The sequence below is a fragment of the Parasteatoda tepidariorum genome, chromosome 11 (genome assembly GCF_982258835.1).
Source record: "Parasteatoda tepidariorum strain Cologne lab strain chromosome 11, Ptep-v5.0, whole genome shotgun sequence".
Classification (NCBI taxonomy): domain Eukaryota; kingdom Metazoa; phylum Arthropoda; class Arachnida; order Araneae; family Theridiidae; genus Parasteatoda; species Parasteatoda tepidariorum.
In genome coordinates, this window is record NC_141765.1 from 22,453,050 (window position 1) to 22,467,928 (window position 14,879).

Genomic DNA, 14,879 nt, shown 5'->3' on the forward strand with positions numbered 1-14,879 from the left:
GGACCCTGTAAGTATTGCGTAAATCCGACTCATGCGCAAGTGAACTATCTGTTTCTTTGCATGTACTGTAATATACTATGCAATTTAAAGTCATTAACTTTTAATTTCAAGCATAGAGCAGTGTAAATTCAAAATAAGTAACAAACTTAAAAATTTAATACAATAATAAAAATGTGTTTAAACGTTTTCGTTTCTCTTTGTCTGTATTGTCTTATCTTTAGCTATTTACATTGTGTAAAAATAATCGGTAATTGTAAAAGTATTATAATTAGTTAAAGAAATTTCAAAATTGCTAAAAGTTTTGGCCCCTATTGTAATTGGGACCCACAGTTTAAGAAAGTCTAATCTGAATCATACTTATACTTTATCAAAGTGCTTAGAGCGGTACTGCCTTTTTTGGCTTTTGCGTCGGGAAACAAAAACCTATTTTTTGTCAAAAACAATGAACAATTTTTTGTCAAAAAATTTACTTTTTATCAACACTAAAGTTTTAAAATATAAAAATAATGAATTTTTTTTTTAAGTTTATAAATAATTAAAAATACAACTTTAAAGCATAATTACTTTTGAAAAATGAACTTTGTTATAAAGTTTTATGTTTAATATTGGTAACTTCTGAGCATGAAATCAAGTGCTGAAAAATCCACTCAAACAGCAGTGAAAAAAAAAAAAATTAAAAAAGTTATTGTTCCTAGTTAAAGTCGTATTTTCAAATAATTTTTTATGCCTGTCAATATTAAATATTAAAAAAAAAATTGCCATGAAATATGAAATGTCATACACGAGGCCTGTCACACTCCTAGTTTTAAGCTTACCATTTATCAAGCTTTCAACATCTTCTCGAATTTATTGATAACATATTTTCCATATTTTTTAAAGTTTTGATTCGATATCAGCTGAGAGGGAGCAGGTGTTTTTTATGAGTGATTTAGTATTTTTATAAATAGTTATATGGTATATTAATTAGCATGTCTTAGGAGGGTGTTTCTATTATAAATATTTTCACTTAATTAGGGAAATAATGAAATTATTAATAATATTTAGTTCTTTTTTATTTTTTTCTCACTGCCCATTCGTAGAAACGAAATGAAAAACAGATTTTAAATGACTTTTTAATTATGGGCTTTTTAATATTTAACTAATAGTCAGAAAAACGTTTTTCTTCTTCTAAGTTATGAATATAGATATGACTAATGTGATTTAAAGACTATCGTCACCAACATTTTGCGTCTTGTGCTATTCACCTCTTTACATTTCATATCTCCGACTTATCGTCTCTGCAAATTTCGCACCTTGTAAATTTGTATTAAGTTGCTTTTTATTTTAATTTGATTTTTTCTTCTTATGGGGAAATCATAGTTTTATTTTATAATTATGCATTTAAAGTTACTTAATTCAACAAATAGAGTAAGTTTGCTTTGTTTTTTGAATCATTAATTATAATTGCGGTATTAATAACTAATTGACATATCTTTTTACTCTTTGGCGCCGAATTTTTATTATACATATTTTTCTAACTTTTTTCATTATTTTGTATTAATTTAGGCGATATTAAATGAAAAATATTATATTTAACATTTAATAATTTATGGTCATGAAGCACAGTATGAAACATTGTATTTTTCTGCGTTAAAGGTAAAATCTTTCTAACACGGGTCATTTCTAAACAATAATTTTTCAAATTTGCTCTTTTTTTGCAGTTGTTCAAATCTAAGAGAAACAGTTATTCATTAGAGACATTTCTTTATTTCACAAAATCAATTATTTATAAATTTTTGAAAATGAATGAAAAAACCTTTTTTTCAAACTACTTTTTTTGGATCTTATATTTTAGTTCAAATATGATTCCGATAATCTGGCAGATTTTTTTTAAAAACTATTAGATTACTTTTAATAATTAAAAAATATCAAAATATAATTTTGCCTGTAATTAGAGCGTCAAAAATAAAATCGATGTCCCGTCTGCGTTAAAGGGTTGAGTGATAAAACCATTCGAAATAATTAATTGAATAATATTTATTTTTACTATGTGTGTACGTAACTAAAAATTAAAAAAAAAATTTATTATGTTTAAAACCTTCATATTCATTGACTGTCCCATTCGAAATAACACTAGAAACCTGTCATACTTGAAAGAGCGGAAATCTGATTATTATATCGGAAGTTATTTAGAGTCCGAATCTTTTTTTCCTTCTTATTTCATCAATTGTATGTTTTTATGTAGTAATTCATTTATTTCATTCAAAAGCACCTCTAATTAATAAGTGGTAGTTAGTAGTTGTTCTAATTGTTGTTAGTTAAGCTAATGATTAGTCGTAACTGAAAGCACGAAAATCCGTTCATTAAATCAAAAGTTATTTATACTGCTTTTTTTTCTTCTTTTTCTTCTTTTAATTAATTTTATGCTTTTATGACGCAATTCGTTTGCTTCCTTAATAATTATCGTTAGTTAGTGATTGGTAACTAGTAGTTCTAATTATTGTTTAGTACTATAGTTAATGATTAGTACTTTAGTTGATAAGTACTACAGTTGAAGATAAGTTAAAGAATTAGTACTTAGTTGCTCAGTGCTTACATTAATGGTTAATAGCAATTATCTTTAATTAACAGTACTCCAGTACTCTAATTAATGATTAGTACAGTAATTTATTATTAGTTATACAATTAATTATTACTCAAACTTAATATTTATTGTAAGTAAAAAGTCCGGGAAACTTAATGCTATTGCTGAGACAATTTATGTATGGATGTTGATAAACGTAAAGAAAAAAAGTTACAGTAATTAATAATTTTTAAACTAAGTACAAATTACAGAAGGTGCAATGTTTTATTTCTTAGTGAGATGATATGGAATAAAATTTTCTTTTTCGAATTTAAAGTAGAATAAGTATTAACTTAAAATGTAGAGGAAGGTATCCATTAATGTGAAATGGATGAGATAGAAGTTATGCTTATTAAAGTGGCGATATTTTTATAGTTATTTTTCTTTTTATCCTTACATAAAAGTTTAATACGAATTGATCCAAGTCTACTTTTGAATTTTCAATTCGTTAGATAATAGAATTTTCTATCGCATACATTTCCTAGTAGTTGTATCTTCGTGAAACGAATAAATTTTTGATATTTTCGAATAAATGTTTGAAGAAGTTGAAAATTTATTTTCCTATAAATATTCAATTCAAATTTCTTCTTAAAATTTTTATTTTACTTTCCGAACTTGTTGAAAACAGCATACTCATTATCGTTTTTTTTTCCTCATAAGCGTTGAAACTACTTGGTTTGTAACTTTTATTTAAAATTTCAGAAATTCTGCAACATTTCTTTTAATGGCGATACAAGGAAACAAAACTTTATTTTGTTCTAAGGCCTGAAGATAAAAGTAGTAAAAATAAGGTTTAATTACAAAATATAGCATTCCATTACATTTTTGTATGTTCACTTTTTCTAATAAATGAAAATTACATTTTGTGCTTAAAAGGTCTCAAGATATCCTAATTGCGTCAAAGAATCTACATTTACAAATTTAATTGATACTGGGTGTTCGGAAAATCATTAAATATTTGAATAGTCAATTAAAGGCGAAAAAGAAAAAGGTTTTCTGCGTTTTGTTCAGGGAATCATAAATTTTTGGAAGTTTAGATTCTTACGTTCGTTCTGTAAGGTAGTATTTTCTTACTGATGCTCAAAATTAGCTACTATGATCTTCAAGAGATGGCGCTATTAGTTGAGAAACCATAAAAGCAATTTTTTCAAAATAACCATTACTATCATTTACTACAGCAACGAGGTTCAGTCTAGGGACAAAAATATCGGCAATTCACATATTTCAGCTAGAATGGTGTGATATGTAACAGATGACACTGTTTTATAGCTTTTTCATACAATCTATTGCTGAATCTGTTGTCTAACAGCGTTATCTGTTGATGAACTTTGCAACTAATTTTTAAATTTCGGGAGAATAAATATTTAGTTAGTATACCTAGTAAGTATGTTAAAAAACATTTTTAACTGTAAAAAATTATGATAAACCGTTTAAATATTTTAACATCTTCAGTTACATTATTAAAAATTCATAATTAAAGATTCTCAAAAATGAGTATGCAGAGTATAAATGCGTGAAAAATGGGATGAAATTAGAATTTTTAAAAATATTTTGCTAGTAAAGCATTTTTTGAATCCAATTGCTCTCATGTTTCATTGGGATGTTTGCAGTTTCAAGCATTTTATTCAAGCCTCTTTCAAACATTTTATTTATATGACATTATACTGCACTTTATTTATTGATATTTTTTTTTCTAGAGATTTCCATGATTGTTTTAAAACTAGGATAGCAAATATCCAGACAATTGTAATAGTACAAAAATAAGTAAAGAAAGAAAAGAGACGAAGGTTTTGTCGAGTACGATACCTATCAAATGTGAATACGGATTTCAAATATAAAACTTCTTTAAAATTCGATTTCTCAGGAACTATTCGAACGATTTCGTTTAAATTTTGTATTTTGACAAATTAAATTTTCTTTGTTAAAATGATGTGAAAATTTGTATACCTTATAATTAAAAACTTTTAGACCATTAATTAACAAAAATAATAAATAATTATTAAGAACTATGCTTTGCATAGGAATATCTTTGGATGAACGATATTTATAATTGTGTTAAAAAATTCATAATTTCTTTCGAGATATAGCGAAATAAGCAAAAATTAAAATTAGCATTAATGGTCCAAACTTAGGACCGATTTCTTGCCTATACTATTCGGACCAAATCCTTCGGAAAAAAGGTACGTTTATTAGATAAAGTAGGTTTTTGTGCCTACTTTCGTGGATTAAAATATCACATATTAGCATATTTGAGATTACCAACTCGAACTATTAAGATTGAGTTCTAGTACGTGAAGATCCGATCATTAGATCAAAAGTAATTTAGTGTAATTATGTTTTTTTTCCAGTACTGTATACAAAAGTTCAACAATAGTAATAAATACTTTTTTCTTCAGGTTCAGGGACTCTTATCTGCTTCAAATTTCATCCGATTTACATATAAACAGATTAACATATACAAAAGTAAAATAATTTCCGTTGCATATAAATTTGTTTAATCACATTGATTGCTCTTGAGAAATTAAGTTAATTATGCAAAAATTTCTCAAAATTTGTTTATAAGTATTTAAAGCCAATTCGTTATCCATACAACAGAAAATCATTAAGTTCAATTTTAATGACATTCATAAAAGTTAAGCTTTATAAATTATTAATACACTTAATGAAAAACTAGGTAAATATAAGAAAAGTGCAAACAAATGAGTTTGCGTGCATAGTTGCGGATGGAATATTAATAGTGTAATTAACTTATGAGACAGAGAATGAGTTGTTAGATATCATGTATTTGCATGGCTGCAAATATTTCCGTTTTGTTTCGTTATCATATTATAGAAATATGCTTTCAAAACAATATGAAATCTTTTTTTAAGTTAATACACGTCTGACAGAAATTTAATTTGTGCTATATTTCACGATATATAACACAGAATTATTAAAAAAAGGTTATAGTTTTGAAGTCTTACTAGAATCTTAGACCTGGCGACATATTTTGATAAAAAAGAGAACATTCGTTAAAAGAAACAACTATATGACGTTGCAGGAGTATTGAATTTGATTGGATTGCTAAAAATGGCTCGTCTTATGCTAACACGCCCTTGACAAATCAAATGCGAGATAAAGAATTTTTACTTTTGCTTCACTGTGGAAGAAAATCGATTGCAGGAAACAATATTTATAATTCTTTCATCAGTTTTTGTAGTTTTGAACATACTTTATTTCTCAGAGTGTAATTTAAAAAATACACATTCTTCATACATTGTTTTTTTTTAAATTTTATTTATTATTATTTTGTATCTTTGATTAAGGCATGCTAGTTAAGATTGTTTACTATTAACATAAAAACATGCTTTCTTTGGAATAAATATACTTTTTGAGAGAAAACATTCTCGAAAATGACTAAATTTGATAACGATTTGGATGTACTGATTATACGTTTGAAAATTTAAAAAAAAAAAAAAAAAACTTGGATTCCCGAAATTAAAATAAATAAATAAATGAATGAGTTTAGTTTTAATTCACCCCACAAATAGCTTCACACTTTTTTTACAAATTTTAGGTTTTTGCCAATTGTATAATGAGATAAAAAAATTATGGCCTGAATAATTGATTGAATTTTCAAGCAAGATGTAATTTTTGTCGTTTGAGGAACGCACCACAAACATTTAGTGTAAACGTTATAGGTTACATAATCTGAATTAAAACGTACATTGAATAAAGATTTTTTTTTTCGGCCGTTTGAATTACTTACATTCAAAACTTAAGTTTCTCACTCAGTGGTTCGAATAGTTTAAATCAGGCAAATGGTTGAAAGTTTTCTTTTTTATATTGAAACTTACATTTTCTCGTACTAGCATCGGGGTTTTATTTTTACATTACGTCGACGAGCCTTCCATTCTGGACACAGCTAAAAAACCATGTTTAAGAAAAATGGATATAGCTCAAAAAGTGTGTTTTTAAAAATAGACACAGCTCAAAGTTCGTGCGTAAGAAGACAGACATAGCAAAAAATGCGCTTTTTCAATATTCAACTCAAATATAACAACTAAACTGGGAATTTCGTATTTACTATTCCTAACTATTTGAAACACTAAGTATAATCATTTTGGAGCAAAGTTCCGAACTTTGGGATCGGGATGGAAGGGTTAATTACAGTGTATAACTTTTCTGACTGTCTCTTCAGATTCAGATCACTAAACGATTAAGTGGTTTGTTAAAATCAAAATTTATACAACGTGAATTTCATACCTCTAATATAAGTCTATAGAACCCATAATAACCTTGTAAAAAAAAACTTGATTTTTACAGTCTCTTCAGAAAAGAATAATTTAAAAAAATGTTCGAAGTGATTTAGGCAAAATCATTCATTAGACACCACATTGCGAATTTACTCGGATGCATTAGTTTATTCTTTAGAGAAAAAACAACAATTTTCATAAGAGAAGTTTGAAATCGGAATCAAAGAAATGTCCATTTCTTTAAACACGCATTTTGAGCCATGTCTATTTTCTTAAATACGTATTTTCAGCAGTAATAGTTTTCTTTATCACACTCTTTGTATTGTGTCTATTTTCCTAAGCACTCATTTTGAGCAATGCCCACTTTCTTAAAGTTGGATTTAGAGATATGTGGAGAATAAAAAGCTCGTCAACGATTACTTAAATATTTTAATCATTCTTATAAAATGATGAAATCTTTTTTTCTTTTTTTTAAATTTAAAGTCAGAGTCATGCATAAGAAAATAGTGTTATTAGAAAAACTATGATTTTTTTTTCCTGTTTTATTCAGTTTTTAACACGTGTAGTACATGGGAATTCATGTTCTTTCTTATTACCTTATATGAAGTAGTAAGTCCAAATTGAGTAAAGTATTTTTAAATTTCTTGAACATCGGTAATATGCTTATGAAAGAATGGTCTTATTTTTAATTTTAAGTTCGAATCATGACAGATATAAGATATTATGGTTTTCTTTTATATTTTATTCAAATTTAAACTATCTATTGTTACTACACTAATTAAAAGTTTAATTCTGTCCTATGTCCTATCTGAAACTTTAATTCTGTCCTATGTCCCTAGTATCATAAGAAAGATCATTTGTTTAAAATTAGGGAAAAAAATTAAAGTCATTATCTTCATAGTGAATCCTAAGTTAGAGCAGCGGTATTTAAAAATTTAAAACAAAAAAATGGTAAAAAAAAAAAAAAAGAAAAAGAATTGTAACAGGGGATTTTCAGATTCATTCATTTTATAATTGAATTGTTGGACAACTTTCCAAATTTATTTACTAATTTAGTTCCCAGAGTTTCTGATTTCAGTTCAAACTTTTCCCGACAGATGGTGCTCCAAAAAGCAATATCTGTAAATCAAAGAAAAATTATGGAAAACTATGTAAAAAAAGTTTCGAAACTTTTTATGAATGAAAATAAAATTCTAATATTTTTAAATTGTTCATGATTGGTTGCAATGACTTATAATCAGAAGACTAATTAGCAACAGAAGAAGTATAACATAAGCAGCAAAAGTGTAACCGAAACGGAAGATGACATGAAGCGCTATCCGTCGAAAAATTTTCGAACTGAAGCAAAAAATTCTGGGATTAAAATTTATGCCCTGTCACTTAAATTTGTTGAAAGATTTTCGTTGTCACCTTAGCTCCTTTCCTGCTACAAATTTTTGAAAACCATTTAGTGTATTTTGGGGAAAAGGTAGTGAAATATTCAAGTGAAATATCAACTATATTTTCAAGGTACAGAAATATTCAACGAGACTAACTTTTAACTGTTTTGGTTTGCTGTTTGTTGTTGTTGCCTTATAAGTAAGATGATCTCTGAAGCAAGGAAAGAGGTTCAATCGATTCTATGGACAACGAATCAAATTTTCTTTGTGTGACGTAACTAAGTTAACTGTTAACCAAGCCGTAAAGTTTCCTAATTTATTCCTCTTTTTTTGCTCTGAATGTAAACAAAAACCGGTTCTGAAGCTAGCGAGGAGGTTTTCCTTTTTTCAAATGTACACAAAGCAGAGCTTGTTACCGATAGAGCCGGCTGAACCTTTTTTCTTGGATTTTTTTTGGAGATCACTTTACTTATGAGGAAAACATAAATATTCAAGAGCAAACAGTTAAGAGGTTCAGCTCCATTAGCGTTGTGCATTCCGTATCGAGTTTTGCTTTATGTGTTTATGAGGCAGGTAAAAACCTCTTCTTAAGCTTCAGAACCAGTTTTTGTTTACATTTAGAGCAAAGCTATCTTATGAGGATAATATTTACGTTTTGCCTTTAAGCTCAGTTAACAGTTAACTTAGATAGGTCATAAAATGAAAATATGACTAGTTGTCCATTATAATCGAAAAGAAAACAGAAGTTCTAGGTGGCAAAATAATTGCAACGTACCTACGTTTGTTATTCTTGCTTATACCGATTATCCAATTTCCCCTTGTGAATAATTCTGGAACTGATTAACTTTGTTAAATGATGAAAGGAAGCTAATTAGTAGAAATAATTTAAAATTTGAAAAATACATAGTTTCGTTATTCTATGAATGTCAGTTTTTTTTTCTGAAAATCTTTTGTAACTTTTTGTACTGTTATTATTATTCATTCATTGAGTTTTTAGAGTTTGAATGTTGTTATGGACTCATTATCTTTTAAGGATGCTTACCCATGATCTATCGGTCTTCCATCGGGCATGTGCGGTGGCATATGTCCAGGAGGCATGGATCCTGGATGGGACATCATACCGGGAGGATGATGGGGACCCGGCATGTGGGGGACTGGTGGTGGAGGAGGATGGTGGTGCGGGGGTGGATTGGGGGAGGTGTGGTGCTTCCACCCGGCGTCCTCCAGGGCCGAGGAGCCTCCCTGTAGTCACGCTCGAGAACCTCGCCCTCTCATTGCACATGTGGACTTCGCCCGACCGCGGGGCTTACGAGTCTAACAAGAAAGAGAAAAAATATTTCATGTAATTAAACCATTTTTTGTATGAAAATGCAAAAATACTAGAAAGGAATCTTTTTAATAAAAATGTCACAAGTAAAGAAAATTAAAATGTAATGAACATCATTTATACCCTTCGATTGTTAAAATTAAAAACTGTATTATATGTTTTTCAAAATTAGAGAAAGTATTCAAATATGAATTAATGTATTTCTTATTAAATATAAATAAATGAATGAATATATTGCATTTCTGTGTATTGAATGTAATGAATTTCTTAGGGAAATAAGGTATATTTTTAGATAAAAGTATGTTTTCATCTTAATTTAAAGATGTTTTGATGAATAATCTACATGTATAATTTATTATTTAAAAAAAATTCTGAAGAAGAAAATTATCTGCAAATGCTGCGATAATATACAGTGCCCGCTGCTGCACTGGAGGATTTCTGCTGCTGGGACATCAAATAATATTTCATTAAAATATTTCAAAAATTTATAGCTTTTCTAAGAGAGTACAAATATTTACTTGTTGTGAGAGGTAAAGTTCGCAGGGAAATATATTTATGCTAACTTATAACCTGTATGCATAACAGGAGTTGGTAAGATTTATCTTTTTTCATAATAAATATATTATGTATTATTTTCAGATGAAAGATTCTTTTTTATCTTAATAAATTTGAAGAAATTTCAATAAATAATGTATATGTATCACACTAGCTTTGTTTCTTCAATTTTATACAATTAATATTAATAATAATCAGTATGTGTAGTTACTCTATAGGAAACACGTTGCACCAATAGTTTAGTCAGGAGAGCGATCGAATTGTTAATCCTATTAATATTATTTTTACTTTTTGAGATATTTCTAGAACTGACTGAAAAAATGAAATAAAAAGGAGCTTTTTACTCATTTATTATTCTTGTTTACTAAAAATAAACTTTATGCAAAAAGTTTAATTATTATTTAGAACCGCAGAGCACTGTGGTCAAGGTACTAGCATGGTATTTCCATTGTACTTATCTAATACACACAATTTTTCATTTATTATTTAATTTAATAATGAGTGATTTTTTTAATTTACAGGTATAATTATTTTTACTTCATGTCAGACTAATTAAACTTAGATACCAAAATACACAACTTAAAATAAATCTGTTTAATAGTTCTTGGTAAATAATAATCTTAAAATACAATATTTTTTAATTTTTATTATCCAAAAACTAATAATTTAATTTATTTTAAACTTTCAATTACAACATTAAAATGTGCGTATATTAGGTATATTAAAACCTATTTTTTTTAAAATTCAGAATGGAGCTAAGAACTGGTTCTTAACGAAAGCTGAAATAAACTGAAAAGAAAAAATTATTATTATTATGATGATGATCTAAAGAAAATCGATCACTCTTTTGCAGTATATTTTTTCACTTAAATACTATTTTGTGGCCTCTAACGAGAATTCTTTTGTCATTCAATGTTGACAACGATTTTTAAATTGCATAATAAAGAGAGTTATTTATTACTAACTCCCTGTACATTGCGTCATTTTTTTAAAAAAAATATTTTAATTTTTCAAATTTTCCTCACACATATATCCTTTAAAATTTTGGTATCAAATTTAGTGAGATATTCTTTTAAACTTGAATAAAAAAATATTATCAATAGATATTTTGAGAGAAATTAAATGGACTAAACAAAAAATGGGTAAAATCATTTCAACATCTTTTCAAAACTTTGGATAAACTCACAACAAGTCATCTATTATTTAAGCTTTTAGATTTAGCCTAAGGTATAAATGCTATACTTATTATAAATCAAAACTTTTTCTATTGATATAACAAAGATCTCTATCCATTTCCTTAAAATTCCTTTTCACGTATTTTCCTCAAGTTTCGCATTATTTTCTTTTTTATCTGAGTTTTAATCTTCCAGAGGGAATAAAAAATATAAGTTTCTTTCATTTTTTGAAGTCTGTTTTTCATACAAGAAAATATCGTCATGCACCTAGATTTCTAGAGCCTAAATTGTTCGAAATCAGAATAGAAGTATTCTTTTTCTTCCTTCAACAAAAAAGTCAAACGGAATAACAAAAATATTAAATTAAATGTATTTGTTGGTAAAAAAATTGAAATACTTAAGTTGAATATGAAATCTTGGAATAAAAAGAAGTAAAATATTCTCTGAAGTAAAGCATGGAAATCCGAGGTTTTATTTATCGTAGTTTAGAGTCGCACTCAAGCACTATTATGCTTTATGAGATAAAAAAAAATATCAGTGTTAGTTTTTTTCCCTAGTAAAGTTATAAATTATATTTAATTGTGTGGAAATTACGAGAAATTATACAGTTAGCAGCATTAAAAGTGTTAAAAAAAATATTGGATTAATAAGTATTAACACTGGGATCCTAAACCTACATATACACTCTAAAAAAATTCCGGGTCAATATACGGTAAAAAGTACAGGCAGGCAGCTGATACTTTTTTTTCTTTTGAAAAACTTTAAAAATCTAGGTAAAAATTTTTTATTACCATAAAAAGATTAAATTTTTTCAGAATACATATACTAATTTCAAAAATAAAAGCTCTATAATTTATTGATTGCATTTAAGTTATTGCTTTTTGCTATTTTTTTAGCTCCTCAGCAATAAATAATATCGCGACTATAGTAATACCGCTGTGTCGCAATAGTTTAATAGCTTAGGTATTAAACTATAATTGTGAAGGACTAGGTCTCTATTATAGGTGGTAGCTCAAAGTCCACATAGCTTCAGATCGATGGGTACAAGCTAGTCAAGGAGATACAAGCACCCAAAAATGTAACAGAGAACCATCAATTTTACGTCAAAAATACGTATACTTCACCTTTAAATTTAACTAAGCATTTGTTAAATTTACGTAAATCTGTAACTTCGTATCATATCAAAAAATAGATGTCCAAAAAATGTAAAATTCACGTTAAATTATACACAAACAAATTCGTTTATTTTGCAAATATTTTATCAACCCATTTAAACTAGATAAGAATGAGTACGTTATTTTTACATCTTATATTAATGGTAAATCCGTTAACAATACGTAAAAGACTCAGAAGCATTTTTACTGAATCTAAATAGTAAATCCCCTTCGTCAATATTACGTAAAACATACAAAAATATTCTTAACGTAGTAAAATGGTAAATTCCTTTTGTCAATATTACGTAGAATATACGGAAGTTTTCTACCAAAATCTAAATGGTAAAATATACGTCAACATTTGTAAGTCAAACTTTCTGACCGAAATTTAAATTTGCTTAGTCAATAATATACAAAATATACGAAAGCAATCTTGGCGAAGGGTAGTTGGTAAAATACATTCTATTAATATTACGTAAAATAAACCGAAGCTTTTTTTTTACCCAATATTTAAATGGTAATATCATTCCGTCAATATTACGTAAAATTTATGTATAAAGTATACTGATTTTACCGATTTCCCAAAAAATGTACGTTTGATTTACGTATCATGCTACGTTGGGCAGTGCATTAATTTTGACTATATTGCCCTCATCATGCTGTTATGCTTTTAAAATATGTAGCTTTAACTCTTTGACGCAGATGTGAATTACATATATTTTCTTCTCTTATTACCAACAAAAATATAGTTTAGTATTCTTTTATAACCAGTTTAATAGTTACTAAAAGAATCTATTATATTATAGGGATTATATTTGTACTAAAATATAAAATCCTAAAGAAATAGTTAGGAAAAAAAATTCTTTTCTTCATTTATATTCAGAAATTTAACAGTCATTGATTTTGTAAATTAAAGAAATTTCAATAATGAATAACTGTTTCTCTTAGATCTAAATAACTGAAAATTTGAAAAATTTAACGTTGTATTTTATAACCATAAATTATTAAAAGGCTAAATAAAATATTTTTCACTCATTTTGGTCTAATTTAATACAAAATAATTAAAAATATAAGTGAAATGTGTTTAGTAAAAATTCTGCACCAAAGGGTTAACCCACATGACCCATCTTCTGTACAAACTGGCTGTTGATGGAGTGCTTTACTTTATTGTACAAAAAACAATTCTAAAATTTAATGTTAAAAATTTATTTCTTGCCTTATTTTATGAGTTGTATAGTTTTAACATCTACGGATAGATTCTACAAATATCAAGCTTAAGATTTACCTTATTAAACAGTGTCAAAGCTGTAATTAAATAATTTGTTCACGAAAAAAGGCACGCACAACTCGAAATCAAAAAAATTATTGAGTTATTTAGTTTCAGTTTTGGATTTATACCCTCTATAGATTATAACGATGTTGTTTTTAATTTTACTAAAATATATTTGCAGAAGATGTAAATTAGCTGTTTTAGTTCATAAAAAATTACAAATTTTCATCTATTAAATTGAAATTGAAACATTAATTGTTAGCTATATGGGCTTATATTTACGCAACATTTTGTATATATAAGTTTGAAAATCAAATACTTATAGTATTTACAATATTATAATTCAACTTACTAAACGAAAAAGTTAACAAAGGTTTTTAACTTTTTTATAACGAAATTTATTTCAATTTTAAAATGATTTTCCTGATAAAAATTTCTTTAAACAACTATGTTTTAAACAGAAATAAGTGGCATTTTCTGTTGAGTTAAAAATAAGCATTTTCAACTAGGATAAAAGTTATGTCTGAGTTAAATCACGGTTCGAGACAGAAATTCGATTAAAAGATGTACAACAAACGAATTCTGTCGTCTTTGCAGAACATCGTTACTAAGTTGAATTAAATGCCCTCAGGAGGGATTAGTAAGCTTCACGCTGACTTCCGAGAAGAATACACGAGTGAGTCGGATTGATGATTCGAAATTTAATTATTTTATCTGAACCAATTTAGTTTATTAAGATTTTTCAAAAGTTTTGCTTGTATTGAAACAATGTTATAATGAAATAGATTTACGAACGCTGTCTGAGAGTTGCACCTTGTTTTTGAAAATTGTACGGAAAATAGATCCGTATTAAGGTTTATAGTAATAAATGAAGAAAATTAGCTTTTTAAATTATAAAAAGTCCTTATTTATTGAATTTTCTAAATATGTTAACTAAAACTGTTAGAAAATTTGACACTGTTGATACCTCTTAAAATATTTTAAAGTAAAAAGAAATGGGACATTTTTACTGCAAATTAATTTAAAAAATTATGTAAATGAAAGCATTTCTAAACGTTTTTATTTTCTTATAAGTAGATTATGATATAAATGTAAAAAAAATGGTGCTTGATTTAATTAAATTTAAGATTTTGTAAATTCAAACGTTGTCAAACTTTTTAGTTAATTCTTTGGTAAGATATA

The 14,879-nt window shown here is 27.0% G+C and overlaps 1 protein-coding gene across 4 annotated transcripts in view; it reads right to left on the bottom strand.

The window, feature by feature from the left end:
- Positions 1-14,879, bottom strand: part of LOC107451513 (LIM domain-binding protein 2) — a 207,950-nt gene that overhangs the window by 48,083 nt on the left and 144,988 nt on the right. For all 4 annotated transcript variants that reach the window (XM_043041487.3, XM_043041486.3, XM_043041484.3 and 1 more), the window contains exon 3: positions 9,259-9,530. In XM_043041487.3, the coding sequence (XP_042897421.1) occupies positions 9,259-9,362 (104 nt within the window). In that variant the 5' untranslated portion in view covers positions 9,363-9,530. The remainder of the gene's footprint in view (positions 1-9,258; positions 9,531-14,879) is intronic.